The sequence below is a fragment of the Callorhinus ursinus genome, unplaced genomic scaffold, assembly GCF_003265705.2.
Source record: "Callorhinus ursinus isolate GAN/ISIS: 27379988/994484 unplaced genomic scaffold, GSC_fseal_2.0 scaffold97, whole genome shotgun sequence".
Classification (NCBI taxonomy): Eukaryota; Metazoa; Chordata; class Mammalia; order Carnivora; family Otariidae; genus Callorhinus; species Callorhinus ursinus.
Genome location: NW_027397159.1, coordinates 593,100 through 612,081, shown reverse-complemented (window position 1 = coordinate 612,081; position 18,982 = coordinate 593,100). Strand labels below are relative to the sequence as shown.

At 54.3% G+C, this 18,982-nt stretch overlaps 1 protein-coding gene across 2 annotated transcripts in view; it reads right to left on the bottom strand.

Moving 5' to 3' along the window:
• TMEM132C (transmembrane protein 132C) overlaps positions 1 to 18,982 on the bottom strand; it is a 316,599-nt gene that overhangs the window by 26,976 nt on the left and 270,641 nt on the right. For both annotated transcript variants that reach the window (XM_073888846.1, XM_073888847.1), the window contains one exon: positions 9,043 to 9,186. In XM_073888846.1, coding sequence (XP_073744947.1) covers positions 9,043 to 9,186 — 144 coding nt within the window. The remainder of the gene's footprint in view (positions 1 to 9,042; positions 9,187 to 18,982) is intronic.

The window sequence follows — 18,982 nt, the reverse complement described above, 5'->3', positions numbered from 1 at the left end:
TCTTCTTCTTCTTCTTCTTCTTCTTCTTCTTCTTCTTCTTCTTCTTCCCCTCCTCCTCCTCCTCCTCCTCCTTCTCCTTCTCCTTCTTTCTTCTTCTTCTTCTTTCTTCTTCTTTTTTTTAATGATCTTTGCCAATGCAACTGGTGAAAAGTCCTATCTGTTCTTTCACTTTCGGAATTAGGAAGGACAATGGATATGAAGACATTGCTTGAGGTCTGTGATAACGTGGTCTTCCTTCTGTGACGTCTCCGTGCCAAGGCGCTCACCGACAAGAGACGTATGAGACCTGCTTTCTTTCCTTCTCTTTCCGGAAGCCGGTCTCACGCCAGCACACACCGTAACCCATGTGACTGGGAGAGCAGAGTCGCAGCCCCGTGCCCTGAGCACGTGCCCCGTCGTGGACGTGTAGGAGCAACGTGGTTTTTTGAAGGAAAAAAAAAAAGCCTTTGGTGTGCTCTGAAAGTTAACGGAGATATCTTTTATGCGTCAAAGTTGTATGTATTTAAGACGTCCGCCTTGATGATTTGATATACGTCCACAGAGCGAGGAGATCGCCGCGGTCCAGCTGCATGGCGTGCACCTGCCGCTGACACAGTTCCCATCGCGTGTGTAGACGCGAATTCAGTATCTACCCTCTGAGCAAACGCCCAGGGCTCACCACGGCAGAAGCACAGGGGAGGTGGGAGGAGACGCGTGTGGGAGGCAGGCAGGGCATGTGGTGCAGGGCGACAGCAGCATCTCAGGTCTGCGAGGAGAATTAAACCAGAAATCCTGCAAATGCAGGAATTAGCCCAGTGCCTGGCACACAGCGGGCGGGCAGACTGGGCCAGCGGATGGGGCATCTGCGGAGGGTCAGGCACACGGACCGCCTTAGCCCCAAAAGTGTGTTTACAGGGGCTTTGGTTGTTCCTGCCTTGAGGAGGAGCCTGGAAAGAAGCTTCCAGAGTCAGAGTCTTAGACAGAATACCTCTCTCTCCAGTACTTGTGCCGGGTCCCCAACACCCCCATCCCCAGGGAGACGTCTGCCCCTCTCTCTCCTCCAGTGATGTCACTTGAGATCCTAAAGTGCTGGGATCCAGGACACAAGGCACGGAGCAGTCCCGTGGTGATGGGACTGGGTGCCCCATGGCTTCTGAGCCCCCAGGCCTGGCAGAGCTACCTGGGAGGGGGTGTAGGGGGACAGCCGCCCGAACCTGGCGCTGTCACTCTGTCACTGGGAGCGAGGAGCAGAGGGTGGGATCACAGAGGTCCCCAGGCAATGAGCATGGAGACAGTCCAGCCACACGACGGAAGGGGATGTCTCGGGAGGGCAGTCCTAGGGCCCCAGGACCAGGTCCCCTGGCCGCGACCACACCTGTCTCCCCTCTGGGAGCTGGGGGCCAGGGGGAGCTGATAGGTCAGCTGGTCCGAGTCTCAAGCAAGTCAGCTGTATTTCTCTGATGGGTGTTTTCCTCTTCTGATTCGGGAACACTCTATCCATGCCGTCCACACGCCAGATGTCCACTTCCTTGCCAATCACCCGCTGGCTTCAACAGCCACCCGCAAGGCCACGTCCTCCTTGGAGAACCAGGGACACAGGCTTGCCGGGAGACTCCCAGAGAAGTCAGACTGCACCGCCTCCTCCTGGCCAATGGCTCCACTGGGGCAGGTCCCTGCTCTGACTAATGTCACCAAGAAAAACCAAGGAGGGAAAGCGGCTCACGGGCGGGGCTAGAGCAGCCCTTTCTCCTAACCAGGCCAAATTAAGAAATGGAAGGAAGGTCCTGGGACAGGGAAAGCCCGGGTGACAAAGAGGAAGGGGATGGGGGGAGGAGCCCCATTCCAGGCACACGTCCCCTTCCCTGTACCCCCAGCCCCTGCTTCATTGGCAGATCCTCACTTCCCGCCCGTCCGTCCAGAGGTTTGGATGAAGCCCCACTTCCAGCCTCAAGAATAGGGTCATGTGACCACGACCTAATCCAAACAGAGCTTCGCGTTCCTCTGGCCACAGCGCCTGGCTCAGGGGTGAATACATGAACTAAGCTGGTGCAATCAGAGGGAATCTCAAGAGCCTCTCAGGCTGGACTAAAGGCACTCGCTCATTTCTGCTGGAATTCTACATGCAAAAATAAGGTTCTGTAGCCACTTGCAGCCATCCTGAGACAGGACAACTTGTCTGAGAATTCAAGCAGCACAAAGGATACTGAGCCAAGAGACAGAAAGCCAAAAATAAAATATGATACCTGCACCGGTGAAGGCAGAGCTGAGGAGAGATGCAGAGAAACTGACTTCTGAACCCACCTGTGGCTGAAGCCAACACTGGCCTACACCTGCCATGCACAGGACAGTTTCTCGCCTTACTCCTTAAGCCAATTGGAGAGGCTTCCTCCCTCAGCAAGCACGGAATCCTTGACAGAGCTGTGGGATGGAGCACTGGGAAGGTGGGCATGCGATGCTGCCCGGCACCAAATCCCTGTTGTCGAACTGATTTCAGCAGCGAGGCCGCAGAGGGGCAGGGGGTTTGGGAGCCAAGTGTGCACCCCTCTACCCCGCGCTCCCAGCTGCAGAATTCCTGGGGCTTCAAAACCTCTGTTACCTATTAGGCAAACCCAGATGGAGCCTCTCTTGGCTCCAGTAAAATCTGACTCCAAAATAAATGGCCTAATCTTTCGCAAAGATCTTTTATTAGGACAGTTATTCTTTGTAGCCTAAGACAGAGGGTCAGAGCAACCTGCTCCTTGCTGGCCAGTCCCGGGCATCCATTTCTGCCCACTCAGCTCCCATCGGAATGCGGGTGTCGCACGGCTCCTACCGGTCGAAGGCTCTGGGTGTGCGTTCCCCATAGAGCTTCCCGTGATGTTGGAAGTGTCCTGTGTGTGCGCCGTCCGGTATGGCAGCCAGGCCCCATGCCTCATGAGGACAGCTGCGGTGCTGAAACTTCCACTTTCTTTCATTTTAATTAATTTAAATAGCCACACATGGTAGGTACCTGCCATATTGCCCAGTGCAGCCTTAGGCAAATCCCGACATCTGGCTGTGGGGAGAGCAGCGGGCTCTCAACCTCGCCTGAGCGCACGAGACGCCGCAGACCACACAGGCCCGGTGATCAGGCAGACCTGGGTTTGCATCTCGGTTCTGCCATTTACTGGCCGTGTGGCCTTGGGCAAGTCACTCGACCTCCCTGGACCTCAGTCCCCTCATCTGCAAAATGAGCTTATAATAGTGTTGACCTCAGGGTTGCCGGGGTGATCTACTTAAAATCCAAACCAGAATATCCAGCAGGATCCTGTTCTTAGAGGAAATCACAATTCTGATGGTAAAGCCCGAGGCCTGGGGCTCTCGACATTTGGGCCGGGATGCTTCTCTGGGATCAGACTGTCCGGGGCACGGTAGGACGTTTAGCGACTCTGTGGACTCCAGCAAGCAGACACTAGTAGCCCCCTCTGTTTGAGTCACTACAACGCCCATGTCTCCGAGCATCACCTCGTGTCCCCCGGGGGGGGGGCACGACCGGCCCAGGGCGAGCACCCCCGTGCTGGGTCTGCCTGGATGGGCAGCACCGTCCGCCCGCTCTGCGTGCACCACCCGAACACCACAGACTTCCCAGGTGAGGGCGGGTGTCTCGCGGTTTCGCAGGGGACGGAAAGGGAGCTGGAGGAAGGCGCCGGCAGGGGGCACGGGCGTGCACCTGACCTGCACTTGGAGTCTCCGCAGCAGGGTTCTGGCGCCAGGAGAGCCTCTCGTGCCGGAGCATCCTCACTTGGCAGTGGAGACACAGCTGGAAAGGGGCTTGGCCGGGCCTGTCGCCCGGCCCCCTGTGTTCCAGGAACTTCTTTGCAGTCCTCGGTTTGCTTTTAACCCCTGGCTCTTGGAGATAAAGCTGCTTCTCCCAGCGTCCTCGGGAGGACGTGGGCGTGAGGGTGGGGTGTGCGCTTCCCTCCCAGGGAAAGTCTGCCCACTCTGCCCCGGGCCTCACAGACCCAGCTTCCCAACGACTCGGAGCTTGTGGATCAACAGCACCTTCAGCAGAGAGGAAGTTTCGGGCCCAAAGGAGCAGGGCCCAGGGGAAACTGAGGCCTCTACCCGAGCGAGGTGGCACTACCCGTCCTGGAATGAACACAGGCACCGCGGGCCCCGGGAGACCTGGGCACCTGGCCGCCATACGCCCTCCTGTTAGCTCAGCACCGGGGGCCTTAGGCAGGACCGTGCCCTGGAGGTCAGGGGGGCTGCGCCGGAAATCCCGTCACGATGCTCCAAGTTGCGTCACCCCCAGCCTGCTGCGGGTGGTGCCTCGGCACCGGGGGCCTCAGGAGGGTTGAGGGGGCAGCCCAGCATCTGCCCCTTAGAATGAGGGGGTGCACGGGGAGCATGGTGCAAACAGGGGTGCAGTTACGGTGGGCACCGACAGCTGTCACTTCCCTGCAAACGGGCCCACTGCGTCCTGTTCGGAGACCGCCCCATCCGGAGGGGCCCCGCCCCAGGCCCGTCTCAGCACCGCCCCCCTCGCCGCCCCGACCTTCACCACCACCTGTCATCCTCACGCGCTCGGCTCGGCTCCGTCTGCCCCTCTCCATCACTGTGATGCCCGATTCCATGTGTTTTACTTATCGCTGAGGCCCCGATACCAGAATGGTGCCTAGAGAACCGCCCGGGTACACCTCCCGGAATGAACCAGCATGTGATTCAACGTATGCTGTGAAGATACCGTGACCTCGCGAACCGCAAGCCGGGGAGCTCTGCAGAGGACCCCGACCCCACGCCCCGTCGTCGGCTGCGGGACGCCTCTTTCTTCCAAAGACGCTGGCTGGCGTGGGGACAGATGGGGACAGCAAACACTCCGTGGGGGTTGCGGGGGTCCTGGGGCTGCTCGTCCACGTCACGCATCCGTCCCTGTTACTGTTCCCGAGGCCTTTGTCCCTGGGATGCCACTCTTCCTCCTGCTGAAGGGACATCCCCACAGACGCTCAAGGAGCTCCCAGCCCCCCACTCACATTCGATGCCTGCAAACCCAAACGCGGAGTGCCGAGCGCACTGCAGACCCCTCAGCACCCGGTCGGGGACACGTCGGGGGCGTCGCAGGCGAGAGGAGGGGACAGGCAGAGCTGTTTCAATGCTGTGGCCCATCTCTGCAAGACACACCGGGTCAGACCACGCTTCTCTGTGTGTCTGATCCGTGTGCGTGATCCTGCCCGCGTGGAGAAAGCCATAGAAGGAGGGCGGGCAGGTCAACACTGATCCCTGGGGGCTGACAGGTGCGCCACCGGGGGGTGTGTGTGTGTGTAGATTTGCCGGCTAAAAAAAATCGGGGTAAAAGACGTTTGTGTCTTGTGATCCCATTTTTAAAAAATTATTTTTCTAGATATGGATATGCATCAATGTGTCAAGAGAGATGTGTTAGAAATGATCGCCGAGCTGTTTTAATAAGAGACTACATATTGTATGACTCCATTTCTATGAAATGTCCAAAAAAGGCAAATCTATAGAGACAGAAGGTAGATTAGTGGGGGCCCAGGCTGAGGCGGGGGATGGGGATTAATGGCAAATGGGGTGACAAGAAAATTCTAAAATTGGGTCATGGTGATGGTTACCCAGCCCAGGAAGTTTGCTAAAATATCACTGAATGGTATGCACAAAATAAGTTGCAATTCTAATTATTTTAGCAACAGCATGCATAGCACACAGATTATGCCTGTAGGCGCTCGGCCCGCAGTCCCGACTTACGTCATAGGGCTGTCGAAGGGTCCCCTGAGCTAACCAGGGTCAGAGTTAAGTCCTTTCCATGTGTTGGCTACTAGGTCAAGTCCCTTACTTGATTGATGACACTTGGTAATCCTCACAATGGCCTTCTGAACCAGGGACTGTGACCGTCCCCCTTTCCGAAGGAGACTGGGCAGGGCAGGGGATGTACAAATTGCCCAAGATGCAGAGCTCGGAACGGTGAAGCCGGGAAAGCTTTGGAAGAAACTCCCCGTGGTTCTCCTGCACATCCTACAAAGTCTCGACTGCCTTTGTCTGAATGGTCTTTTCAAGGACGCCCATCTAGCGAGCAGCCTCGGAAGGCAGAGATAGGGTCCCCCTGAAGAGCACGGGCCAGGCACGCGTGTGGCCAAGCATGACAGAGGTGTTGTCTCTCTCCGTGGAGAAGGACAGGCGGGCTTTCTGACTCAGTCCATCTGCCGCTCTGACCGGGCGCCTCGGACGTGCATGGCTGCCACGGCTCTGGGAACCGGACGTCCCAGATCAAGGTGCCCACCTGGTCCAGTCTGCGGCCTGTTATTATGGACTCAGGCCCCCGAAGCCCAGGGCTCTTCTCTCATAACCGAGCCTGCGTGTGCAGGGGTCCCTGGTGTGGCCCCTGGCATGACCCCGTGGGGAGAAGAGCTCAGGCATCTGGGTCAGGAGATGCAGAAACACTGGCCACCCTCTGTCTCCGACCAGGGGTCTCGTCTTCCGCCAGCAAACTGGGGCAGGTTGGTTTGTCAGCTTGCACTCAGGGTGGATGTCAGAGCCTTCCACATCCTGTACAGAGCTCAGGTCTGTCCAAATCCAGACCCTCACGCACCTGCTGCAGGGCAGGTGCTTACGACACGTTCCCTCCCCGCCCCCCCAATGGCACCCCGAGCGGTGCCTCCCCAGCTCTGCGAGTATCGCTGGCCTCACCGGACCCCGAATCACGGGCTGAGTCTGTGTCCTGGGGATGGACTCTGAGTCTGCCAAGCCTGGCCGACATCCCCACTCGGCTTCTGCTGACCTGGGACGACCCGTTGCTTCGTCAACAGCCTGGGGCACCAACTCCAAAGTCATTTCAGGAGGCAATTTTTAGTTTGGGTACATTTGTTTCCCTAAAGATACTGATTCTATTCCTGGAGATTCTAGTATATTCCTGGAACTACCAGTAATACTAGCTTCTCTTTTCCTACTCTCTAAAATAGTAAGAAAAGGCTCCATGACCAACTCATTTAAGACCAGCTAAAGGTAGTTATGTCAACAACGGCAGCGAATTCTTTCTGGGGGTTCTGTAGGCTCGCAGATGGACATTTTAACCCACCTAGAAAAGTCATCAGTGTGAATGTGTCCTTTCAAAGGGTCACACTTCCTTACCAGGGGTCCTGGCTCTTAGGGGAATTGCAAACCAGTCAAAAAGACCAATGGTCGCCGAGGATGGGGTGCGGGACCATGGCTGGGGCAGGGCAGGCTCCAGATGCAACCAAGGGCCTGCTCCCCACCTTGGCCTCACCAAGAAAGTGGGGTAAGCGGGGTGACTGTCCAGCCAGAAGAAGGGCATGTTTTCCTTGGAGCAGTGGTTCTTTAGCCCACAGGACAGCCCCCTAACCAGGAATTACCCGGCACAAAATATCCATTAGTGCCGACATCGTGAAATTCTGCCCCCGAGGTGAGATCTTTGCGTCCCATGGAGGAGCCGTTCGCCCCGGGGCCTGGGGAGCCCTGAAGTGGAGTCGGATTGGACAGAGGCCCTACGTGTACGTACACACTGGATTCGGAAGACTGGGTGCCGATAAATTCATCATTTTTATACTCATCACATGTCGACATGATCATGTTTTTCATATAGTGGGTTAAATACATGCATTTAAAGCAATTAGCTTCACCCTTTCTTCCTTTTCCGAATGTGACGGTTGGAGACATTTAAACCACATGCGTGGCCCACATTGCTTCTCTTGGACAGTGTGGCTCAGAATTTCATCCCCTCCCCCCTCCTCCCACAGGCCTCTCAGGTCTTCTGTAAGGTGCCGTGGGTTTGGGGGCCGCCATCAGCCCAGAAATCACTCTTGGGGGAATTAGGGAAAAGCATCTCTTCCTCGAGACGCTGCCCGCAGTGGCCAGAAAGCCGTGAGACTATCCTGGTGCTGCTGGGACCCCTTGTCGCCGCTGGGACTTTGCCGTAACCTAGAAGGCTTGCGCGCCACCCTCTGCCCGAGGCGCCGAGAGCGGTGGACAGCGGTGGCCGAGCGGGGGCTGCCGTCTGCAGGGAAGGATCTTTCCCCACTTCCGCACTCAGCGGTTTGTACGGTTCTCTCCGACTTACACGTGCTGCTTCTAACACCAGAGAAAAGACTCTGACGCTATGTGTCAGACCCTATCTAAGGGGAAAAAAAGCATTATCTGCTTGCTTGCCTTGGTTCTTTATGTTTTCTTCTGGGTATGTTTCCAGGATTACAAAACATATGGAGAAAGACCAAACGGTTCATTTCTGGCTTGGACCAGCCCTCGTGCCGTCTTACTCCTTGGCAAGTATTGTGGGTGTATTATCGCGGCAAATGTTGGTGGGGAAGACCAAGAACTAGGGTCATTCTCTCAAGGAACTTAGGACTCTAGAGCAGGGGTTTTCTAGGGAAACTTGTCCCTGGAAAGGCGAAATAATAAAGGTGTTAGATTTGCGGGCCAGATGGCGTCTGTCACCACGGCGGGACCCTCCTGTGGTCATGCAAAAGCCACCACAGACAATACAGAAATAGGTTTGCATGGCCATGTTCCAATAAAACTTTATTTACACAACAGAGGGGGTGCTGGATTGGACCCAGGGTTCACGGTCTGCCCTATCAGTGGTTCCAACAGCCGCCCCATAGGCCGGACTCACACTGCAGATGTATTTTTTGCTCATGAAAAAAATTAATTGGTTGCCCATGCGGGAACGGAAGCGATCTTTACATAAGATCCAAATGCGTAGTTTCTCCTGAAGAGACAGCAGTGCAGAACTCCCATTTACTCACAGCCACGAGTAGCAGCAGGCGAGGACGGGCCGTCCTTCTAGCCCAGGGCACGTCTGGCTTACCGCTGCCCCCCCCCACCATCACCCTCTTGCTTACTGGGCATATTCGGGGTTTGAAGCACAGTCCAAGGCATACCTGATGAACACCAGGTTGGGAGTGATACCAAATGGAAAAACCAAAATGGGAAAATTTAGAGGAGTGACTGGAAGTGTGTTGTACATAAACCAACCAGCTGAATTTCTTACTTCCAGGGGTCGAACCTTCTTAGCGAATGGGATACGCAAGGGAAGTTCCCGTCAGTCTAATGCGGATGATTAATGGGGGCGCTTACCTTGATGACATCCTCGTCTGTGGACTTGCACTCCACCGACTCCGAGATATCCATCACGGCGCTGTTCTCCTCCACAGAGACCACCTTGATGGGCAGGGCTACCGTCTTTCCCGTGAGAATGGCAGTGTTCAGAATTTCAGTGTCCTGTCAGAAGAAGCAGACGTACCTGGGTCAAGGGGGCTAGTCAGTGCTCTTGAATGGTAGGGAGAACCTTCCGAAGTGTTTGCCAGGCGGTACTCATTGAGAACAAGACGCCGTAGCCCTCCCCTTAGAACTTGGGCAAAAAACGCCATTCTTTTCCAATTTTCCAAGAACATTTACAATTTAGTTTATTTAGGATCATCTTCTTAGTTACCAACTGCAACGGTGAGATATATATATTTTTTTCTTTTGCAGAGACCAAGTGGAAGTGATGCATCGGTTGGGTTTGGGTTGTAGGCAACAGAAATGAACTCCAGCTAGTCTGAGCAGGAAGGTGCTGTGGTCGGTGGAGTAACCCACCTCCCCACCCCGATACCCGAGCTCTAATCTCCGCAACTGGTGAGTCTGTTCTGTTACATGGTCTAAGGGCCTTTGCAGTTGTGATTAAGTGACCCATCTTGAGATGGGCAGATTATCCCGGATTATCTGGGGCAGACCCAGGGGAATGGTGAGAGTCCTTTATAGGAGGTGATCACGGGGGTCGGAGGAAGAGGGCTCGAGGGAGGGGACCGAGGCAGGGGTCAGAGGGATATGATCACGACCTAGGAGATATGGGGGGGGGCGGCTTAGGAGCAGGAAAACGACAGATCCCCCCCTATGTCCTCCAGAGGGAACCCAGCCCTGCTAACACCTTGATTTTAATTCCGTAAGACTCATTTCCAACTTCCGATGCCCAGAACTGTCATCTGTTAAGTTGGTATTAATCTTGTATAGCGGCTGGAAACTAACACGGGTTCTTATCAGCTGGGTCCTGGGCCACTCCCGGGGTCAAAGGAAAAGCTGTGGCAGGCCTTGGAAAGGCAGGCCCCTGATCCGCTTCCAGGATATTGAAAACCGGGAGGAAGGGGCAGCGTTTCCAGAGTGGAGCAGAGCGAACAGCTTCAGCCATTTCTCTCCCCGAGGCCCACGTTCTCGGGCCGGGGGGCGGGGGCAGACTGGTCTCATGGGGGCTAAATGCTCGTCCCTTGTGCAGGGGAGGATGGTGCCCTGTGACTCACACCATTCACCCAGGAAAAAGGTCGCTGTGGGAAGAGGGAGAGAGGAGATTCCTGTGCGGCAAACAAGACCAGTGAGTGAGTCACTTTTGTTCCCTGAGGCCCAGGACCGCTGGACCTTGGTGGTGGACACAGATGGCTGGGGCGGCGTCTTCTGTGCAGACTTTTATGCCAACCGAAGGCTCTTCCTCCGCTGCCCATGCGAGCCCATTCCATCGCAGCTCTGGGGCCTTCAGCTCATCCCGGGCACTCCAACTTCGTGCAAAATGATGAGCGTCACATCTCCCACACAGGGAGTGATGCTCAAAGTGATAAGAAAGTACTGTCTCTTTTGGGTCTGGAGGTACTTTTGTCATCCTTCCTTTTAGGGACAAATGAGAATGGAAAAAAAAAAAAGGGTCTGTGGCTTTGGGACATCTATCAGCACCTTTTACCTTTGGGCCGATTCCTCCCAAAGTCTGTTTCTCCAGAAACACTGCTCCCCTTTGAAGCAGGAGTTGTAGAGAAAGAGACTTTCTCACTTCTTTCTCCAGGGAAGCAATGGACACGGAAATGGCCTTTTGCCTTAAACAAGAGCACAGATGAGAGTCACCGGTTATGAGTCGAGTCCCAGCGTCTCTCTGATGCTGGTGCCCACCAGCCGGCATTAAATAACCCTCTGCCGGCTCTGCTCCTGGGTCCACAGGATTCCCGTGCTGGGATGGCAATGTGGCGGCCCGCACACCGGCCATTACAGATGCTAAGAATACCACAGAAACTCCCCAAGTCCATTTTCAGGTTCATTACAGGTAATGTGCTCAGAGCTCAGTCTTTACATTTTCTCTCTCAGAATGGTCTTTGGCTAATAGCTTCATTAAGCCAGCAAACTCCCTCGTGGGTTAACTGTGATTAGCTTCCTAGCGGTCATTGCAGGTACACACACTCACACGCACACACACACACACTCCTCCACCTAAAGTGAGTCATGTCAAGATTCAGACGGGGTGGACATGGTTTGGGTCTCACCGGCCACCAGAAGCCGCAGGAACAGAGGATTAATGGTCACGGAGACTCCAAATGGGTGGAGGAAGCACTGGGGGTCGGTGGCTTGGGCCGAGTCGAGCGCCCCCATTTGAACTGTGGCCGGGGAGAGGGCACAGGCCAGTGGGCTCGGCTGGAGAAGTGCCGGGGTGTAGGTCACCTGCTGAGTGTCTTCTGTGGGTCCCTCTGGATCCACTCTGCCCGCGAGGCTGACCTGTGTGGACAAAGCTACAGACCCCCTGCCTTCTGGCTTCTGGCCAACTTAGGATGCGTCATAAAACTGTGTTTCCCGCACAGAGCTTGTGTGGTTGGCGGGAGCTGTGTGACTAATTCCGGTCAGTGTTGTGAGCTGACACATGTGGGTCACTCCTGGCCGAGAGCAGTTACCCGTGTTCCCGTAGGGACTTTTCCTGAGGCAGAGGGACCAGGAATATTCCAGATGGTAGCTGCTCCATCAGCCTGAGGCTCTGAGTCACTGTGAATACGGGCCCCTCTGTGGACCAGCCCCAGGTATAGAGTCTGAGCAAGAAATAAGAATAGGGCTCCTGGGTGGCTCAGTCGGTTGAGCGCCTGACTCTTGGCTTCGGCTCAAGCCCTGATCTCGGGGTCATGGGGCTCTGCGCTCAGCAGGGAGTCTATGGGACATTCCTGTCCTCTGCTCCGCCCCCGCCATGTGCTCTCGCTCTCAAATAAACAAATAAATCCATCTTTTTTTTTTTTTAAGAAGATTAATGCTGGAGAACTAGGGGCTGCTTGTTACTGTCACGTGTCCTACTTCAACCTGACTGATACAAAGGGGAGACCATCTGTAGAAATAGCAACAGGAACAGCCTACAGTGGTAAGTTTAGTTTTGACATTTTTATTTCAGACACCTGGTTAGTGCTCCTATAATCACTTAGCAAGCATTTAAGGGCATGCTTTGATGTTGGTTTCTGCCACCCACACCCTCCGTTGATGAGCTGGATGCTTGTTTTAGCTCTCTAGGTTAGACTTGGGATTTTCTGAGGTCGGGATCTGTGTGTGCTGTGGACTGAATTGTGTCCCCGACCCCAAATCCATATGCCAGAACCCCAATCCTCAGTGTGACTGTGTTTAAAGGTAGGAGGTATCTTTAAAGAGGTAATTAAGGTTCCATGGGGCCATAGGGTGATCCCAACCCAGTCGGACTGGTGTCCTTATAAGAATAGGAAGTGATATCAGGGATGCAGCTGAGGACAGACCTTGGGAGAAACCAAGCCCGTGGACACTTAGATCTTGGATTTCCAGCCTCTGGAGCAATGAATGTTCTGTTGATGAAGCCCCAGCCTGGGGTCATGGGTTATGGTAGCCCTAGAAGACGGTCCTGTGCTGTAACACAGCTCTGGACACCACGTTGCAAATCGGGGCCAAGACGTGTCCTTTATCAGCACCTTGAAAAGTAGTCTGTGCTGTCATGAAGAAAGGGGACAGACCCGTTGGCATAAAAACGCGTGATGTTAGCAGAGGCAACCAGTGGTGGTGAGGCTTGGACCCTGCGGGAAGACAAGTCGCAGGGTGTGTCCAGGGCTGTGGGACTGAGTCCTTGGGGCGGAGCCCTGGCCGTCTCTCCAAGGGGGGCCTGGACCATTCGAGAGGTCAGGAGGTAGCAACTCCTGCACGGCCCTCTGATCCCTACAAAGGAGCCGCTTTCAGATTGGATTGTAGTTTCCCGCTTCCCCGAAATCGTAGGATTACGGAAAGCAGCAGCAAACACTGTGGAAGCAGGGAGAACAGAGAGAAATGCAGGCTTGGATTGGGCATGTTGGCCAGGTCTGGCAGGGGAGGGCATGCATCTGGCCCCAAGGACCCGGGAGACGGGGGTGTGGGATGGAGAGCTTTCCTAGAGCCAAACGTGCATGTGTGTGTCCGCAGGTGCGTATGCATGTGTGCAGTACGAGTGTGCACACATGTGACATGCATGTGCGAGCATGTGCGTGCGTGTGTGGTGTGCAGGCCTGTGGGATACGCATATGCATGCATGTGTGGTGTGTGCACATGCATGCGTGTGTGCATGTGTGCAGTACGAGTGTGCACATGAGATATGCATGTGTGAGCATGTGTGTATGTGTGGTGTGCAGTGTGCATGCCTGTGGGATATGTGTGGTGTGTGCACGTGCGTGTGTACGTGTGCAGTAAGAGTGTGCACACGAGATATGCATGTGCATGCGTGTGTGGTGTGCAGTGTGCATGCCTGTGGGGTACACGTGGGCATGCATGCGTGGTGTGTGTCTGTGTGCGTGTGTAGTATGCGTGTGCACACGAGATATGCATGTGTGAGCATATGCATGCATGTGTGGTGTGCAGTGTGCATGCCTGCGGGATACACGTGTGCATGCATGTATGGTGTGTGTCCGTGTGCGTGTGTGTAGTATGTGTGTGCACGCACACGTATGAACTGATGGCAGACACAGAGGTAGACGTGGCTGGTTGTCCTCCCAAATCCCTTTTCAGTCAAGGCTAATTCAGTGTTTAGATGAGATGCCGAGGACACTATTGAAATTCACACGACTGTCCTGCTTTCGGAAACCCGCTCAAGCCCCCCGACCCGGGCCCTCGGGGGGAGCGCCTCTGAGCAGGGCTGGCCGGAGCAGGTACTGCCTCACCTGCAGCCCCTGGGAGCTGTGCGCTGCTCAGCTCACAGAAGGCACTTGTCCCCTGCGGGCACGGTGTCCCCTGCCCGCGGGCTCCAGCACCAGGAGAGCAGACCCGTACCCCGTTTCCCGGCCGAATCGGCATGACAGAGGCACGACTCTGACTGGGAAGCATTTCCTCTCTCCTCCTCCGGTATTTTCCTGCCCTCCACCTCTTTCCACCACAGTCCTGCTCTGCTCAAAAGGATCAATAAAGTCAGGGACTTTAAATCACTGTCGTTTCAAATTTGAAGAGAGCCCGAGGCTTCGGAGAAAACACGCTTTGTTGTGTGAGGTGCCCTCATAAATGTAAATTGCTTTGGCTGTCTTCTGTAGTTTTACAAATCGTATTTTTAATTTCTAAATAAAGAAAGAACACAGAATTACTTCTGGAGCGTGGAACAGACGGAAGGGTGTGTTTTGACCCCGATGACGCTCTCTGGGGGAGGGATAAGAGGGGCGTGCAAACGTGGTCCGTCCACGCACGGGACACGCCCAGCCACAGACGGCAATGACCCATGGGCCTGTGCCCCCATGTGAGCGGACCTCGAAACCATGGTGCTGAGTGCAAGGAGCCCACAGAAGGCCACATGGTGCTGGGTCCTGTCCACAGGAAGTGCTCAGAACAGCAAATCCGTGTGCATGGAGGGTTGCTGGCGGTGGCGGGGAAGGGGAAGCGGAAGGCACGGCGGTGGTTCAAAGGGCAGCAGCTGAATCTGTAGGTGATGGAAACCTTCTGGGACCGGGTAGTGGCCTAGCTTTGTGACTGTGCTAAGAACCGCTCAAGCACAGACTTGGAGACGGTGCCTCTTAGGGCATGTGAGCCATCTCTCAGCACAGAAGGAGGGAGAGAGCCTTGGGAAGGCCACAGCTGGGGTCACGGCTGGCTTGGCCTCCAAGGAGCACCCGGTCCCCCTCACCCTTGGGTCACATACCCAGAGGTGGGACCTGCAGCTCCGAGGCTGGATGCCTGGCTTTTACACCAACGGTGGGGGCTCAGGACCAAGGACAGAACCCGCTGAAGGGAGAACCTTCCAGACAGGGCAGAACAGCCTCTCTCAAGGCGGATGTGCTGTGAGCCATGGAGAAGCCTTGTTAATAAAAACCCCAGGTTGCATCTGGGGAGCTCTTGCTATGAGCCAGGTGTCGCTCAACAGTCATCTCTACCCTCAACCCATGAAGCAGGTAGTCTTAGTCTCCCCGGTCCGCAGACGGAGAAACTGAGGCCCAGGGCTGATAAGGTGGCTTGTTCGGGGTACGCAGCATGAAGGTGACCTCACCAGGTTTGAACGTGCACCTCGGGGCTGAAACACCTGTTCTGTGGGACGGAACAGCCGTGAGTCTGGGTTCTGTCCCTTTCTTGCTGTTATTTAAATTCTCCAAGCATCTGCTTCTGGGCTGTGGACCTGGGAATAATTAGTGTCGTTGCAAAGATTACCTCTGACAATGTTTACGCGCTGCCTGTCAGGGCCCAGGATAGAGTCTGTGTTGACGGGGAGGGCGGCTGGTCTGCGTGACTGGGTGTGTGGGGCAGGACAATCAGCATGCGGAGGTGAGCCCACGCCTCTGTGCCGTGTGTGTGTGTGTGTGCGTGTGTGCGCGCGTGTGCTTGTGTGTGTGCGTGTGCGCATAGAAGATAACAAATAGGACGCGTGTGTCGCAAGCACTGAACACGCAGAGTCTGGAATGACAGAATGTTACTGTGTTTTGTGTGCATTTCAGATTTGCTTTTCTTTCGTAAAAGAGAGGAAATAGGGCTCATAACTTTGAAATCCCTCATTTCCTCAAATCCAGTTTCCTGGATTATGATTATGCTCCCAGAGGCACCGCCACTGGGAACTTGATGTCCATCTTTGGCATCTGTGATTTTGGACTTTTATCACCTTCCCACATCCGTAAAGAAACTGCAGCATTGTTCCCTCCGTTTACGTTTTGTACAAACATATGTTCTATGCAGTTTACACCAGCATATCATATTGGACTTCCCTCCGCTTGCGTCTTCATTTTGCTCAGTTACGTTTTCCCGCTCTGTCCGTGTCCACCTGGCTGAACCGTAGCTCTGGGCTGAGATCCACATCTACACACCGATCTAAGTCTGTCTCGGGGAGCAGCTAGATGTCCATCGTATGGCTTCTCCATGTTCTACTTTTCCGTTCGCCCACTGATGGGAGTCCAGGAAGTTTTAGACTCTGCCATGATGACGAGCTCTCTGTCCTTCTGTGCACCCATTCGAGATTCTCCAGCACCAACTTGTGCCCATGGAATTGCTGGGCCGGGAGGCACACACACTGCCGTACTGCTGTGCATGGTCATGTTCTCCACTAAACTCTGAGCAATGGCGCATTAGTGCCTTTTCCTGAAATTCTTGACAACACGTGGGCGGTTACATGTCCACTTGACCAGGCAACAGTCCCCAATATTCCATCAGACACTAGTCTAGGTGCTACTCTGCAGATGTAATTAGGCAGATGTGATTCATGCTCCTAATCAGTTGACTGTCAGGAAAACATTATTTTAGACAATCTGGGTGGGCCTGGTTTAATCAGTCGAAGGCTTTTAGATGCCAAGTTGAGGCTTCTGAGGAAGAAATTCTGTCTGAGGGCTGCGGCTTCAGCCTGTGCCACAGAGGGACAGCCTGTGGATCAATGCATCTCCCTCTATCCAGATAGAAAGATCTACATGTCGTATATACCGTGTATATGGTTCTTTCCCTCCACACTGCACTGACAGTCTAGAAAATGAGTCAGTGCTGGGTGAGCCTAAGTATGATGGATAGGTGGTCCATCTTGCCTTGGACTCCAGGGGAGCCACTGGATAGGGGCACGAGAATACTTCCAGTTTCTATCCAAACCCTTTGGTAGCTTCCAGGAACTCAAATCCAAGCCTCCTTCTTTCTGCCTGTGGTCAGAGCAGCGATCCACTCCTGTGAAGGGTGTAAGATGAGCCAGCTACTCTGCAATCCACACGTTCCCCACCTGGCTTTGAGGGAGAAGCCGTGGAGGTGCATCCTCCACCATCACGGAGGCGGACAGAGCCCAGCATGTCCTGCTGGGGTCTCCTCCAATTGCGGACTGAGAGTTTCACTTCTTCCCCGAGGAAGGCGGCTCAGAGTGACCTGGATTAACAGGAGGTCTACCGTTTACTGATTCATTGTCAATGCTGGGGTAGAGATGGCAACCATGCGCTGCTTCTTAGCATTAATTTTTAAAAAATTAATTAATTAATTTAAATATTTACAGGAAGGGAAGGTGTCTGTGACAACCTTGCATACCTTTCACAGGACGTTAGACTTTTGCAGGCTGATTAACAAGATTCAGGGGCCAAATCCTGCCCACGGTCTGCTTTTATATCGACTCAAGAGCCAAGAATAGTTTTTGAATTGGCCGAAGTTTTAATATGTAATAGACACTGGATGTGTCCCTACAGAGTGTAAAATACTAAATAGCCCTTTCTGGGAAATCGATGCCTCTCCCTGGACAAGAAGATCATTTTCCTAAAATGATGGGGCTCTCAGTGCACTCCCCTGGGGGCCTCTCCTGTTCCTCTGGGGGTCAGGTCCTTCTGCTTTGCTGGACCAATGGGGTTGGCATCCTGATGGATTTTCTCTGCCTCAGTTGTAACCCACTCTGCTGAACTGGGTCCCCAGCTGGCCATTGATAACCTGTCCCACAGCCCACAGTACACCTGCACCGTTTGCCGGACGTGGCAGGTATGCCCCGCGATAATCCGCATTGCTGCGGGAGTCCCGGATGCTCTGGACCCACAAACGGCATTGGACCCACCAAAGTGCAAGGACTCATGCTGAACGGGAAGGGGTATTTGAATTGTGGCTAATTTTACAGGTGGGTCATAATTCACAGTAGAGATTATTTTTGTGGTATTTGCTTCCCTGCACACAGTTTTAGCTCTAGGGGGGAGGATATGGATACCTGAATAATAGGAAGCTCCGACAACTGGCCCTTCCAGCCTTCAGCATGGAGGATGTTACAAATGACCCCTCCCAGAGGAAAGATGGAGGTACAAGAAAGTCATCAAGCTCTTCCTCCAGGTCAGATGAAGCACAGTCCGTAGGCGAAGCACGCCATGGGCTAGCAGAGGGACCTTCGTGGCAGCCGGATGGTACCCTGGATCAGGCAGCAAGCTCTGGGGAGATCAAAGGTCCAGGTTTGGAAATCAAGAAGAGAGTCCAGTTGCCAGCGTTTGGGGGGCCGAGACCCTCACTGCTTCAGTGAACACAAAATCAGAGCACCCATCTTGCTGTTTGCACACTTGCTTTGTGGCATTCCAGGTCCTGTTCTCTTTGCTTTGTCTTCCTCATCTGTGAGATGGGGTAATCCCATTTTCCTCCAGGGGTCTTCTGAGAACCCGAGGAGAAGGTACACAACCCCCCGGCTCAGTGCTTGGCACAAAGGTGGCTGCTCCATGAACATTAGCCCCATCCGGGAAACAAAGTCCAAGAGCCGTGACTCTGGATTTCAATGTCCTATGTCACCGGATCACCCCCGAGCTCTCAGCGGTAAGACGGAGTGCATTCAACTGTAACTGAATTGGGAACTAATTTAGCATTGCTTGCAAGTCGATGGAGGACCCGCTTAATTAAGCTTTCAATTCGATCAGGACGGATCATCAGCAGGACCCCCAGGAGTGGTGGGGATGGGATTTGCTTGCAGGCTGCAGACCCTTGAAGCTGATCCCCAGGGTGTGAGCAAGGCGGAGCCTGCTGTTGCTGATCACTCAGTGAACCGGGGGTCTCGGACCGACCTTCCAGGGAGTGATAAAGCTCCTCCTTCCTCAAGTAAAGAAAAAGAGCTTCTCCCCAATTCTTGCCTGCCAAACAATGGTGAGGTCTGTCCATTAGGATAATATGTTGAGAGATCTGAATAGCTGAGACATTTGGGCAGACAAAACAGACTCGCCAAATTCCCAAGACAGCAGAGGGTTCACAAGTATTGACAAAAGCGTCTTGGCCACGGGCACCTGGGTGGCTGAGTCAATCAAGTGTCTGCCTTCGGCTCAGGTCATGATCCCAGGGTCCTGGGATCAAGCCCCGCATCGGGCTCCCTGCTCGGCAGAGA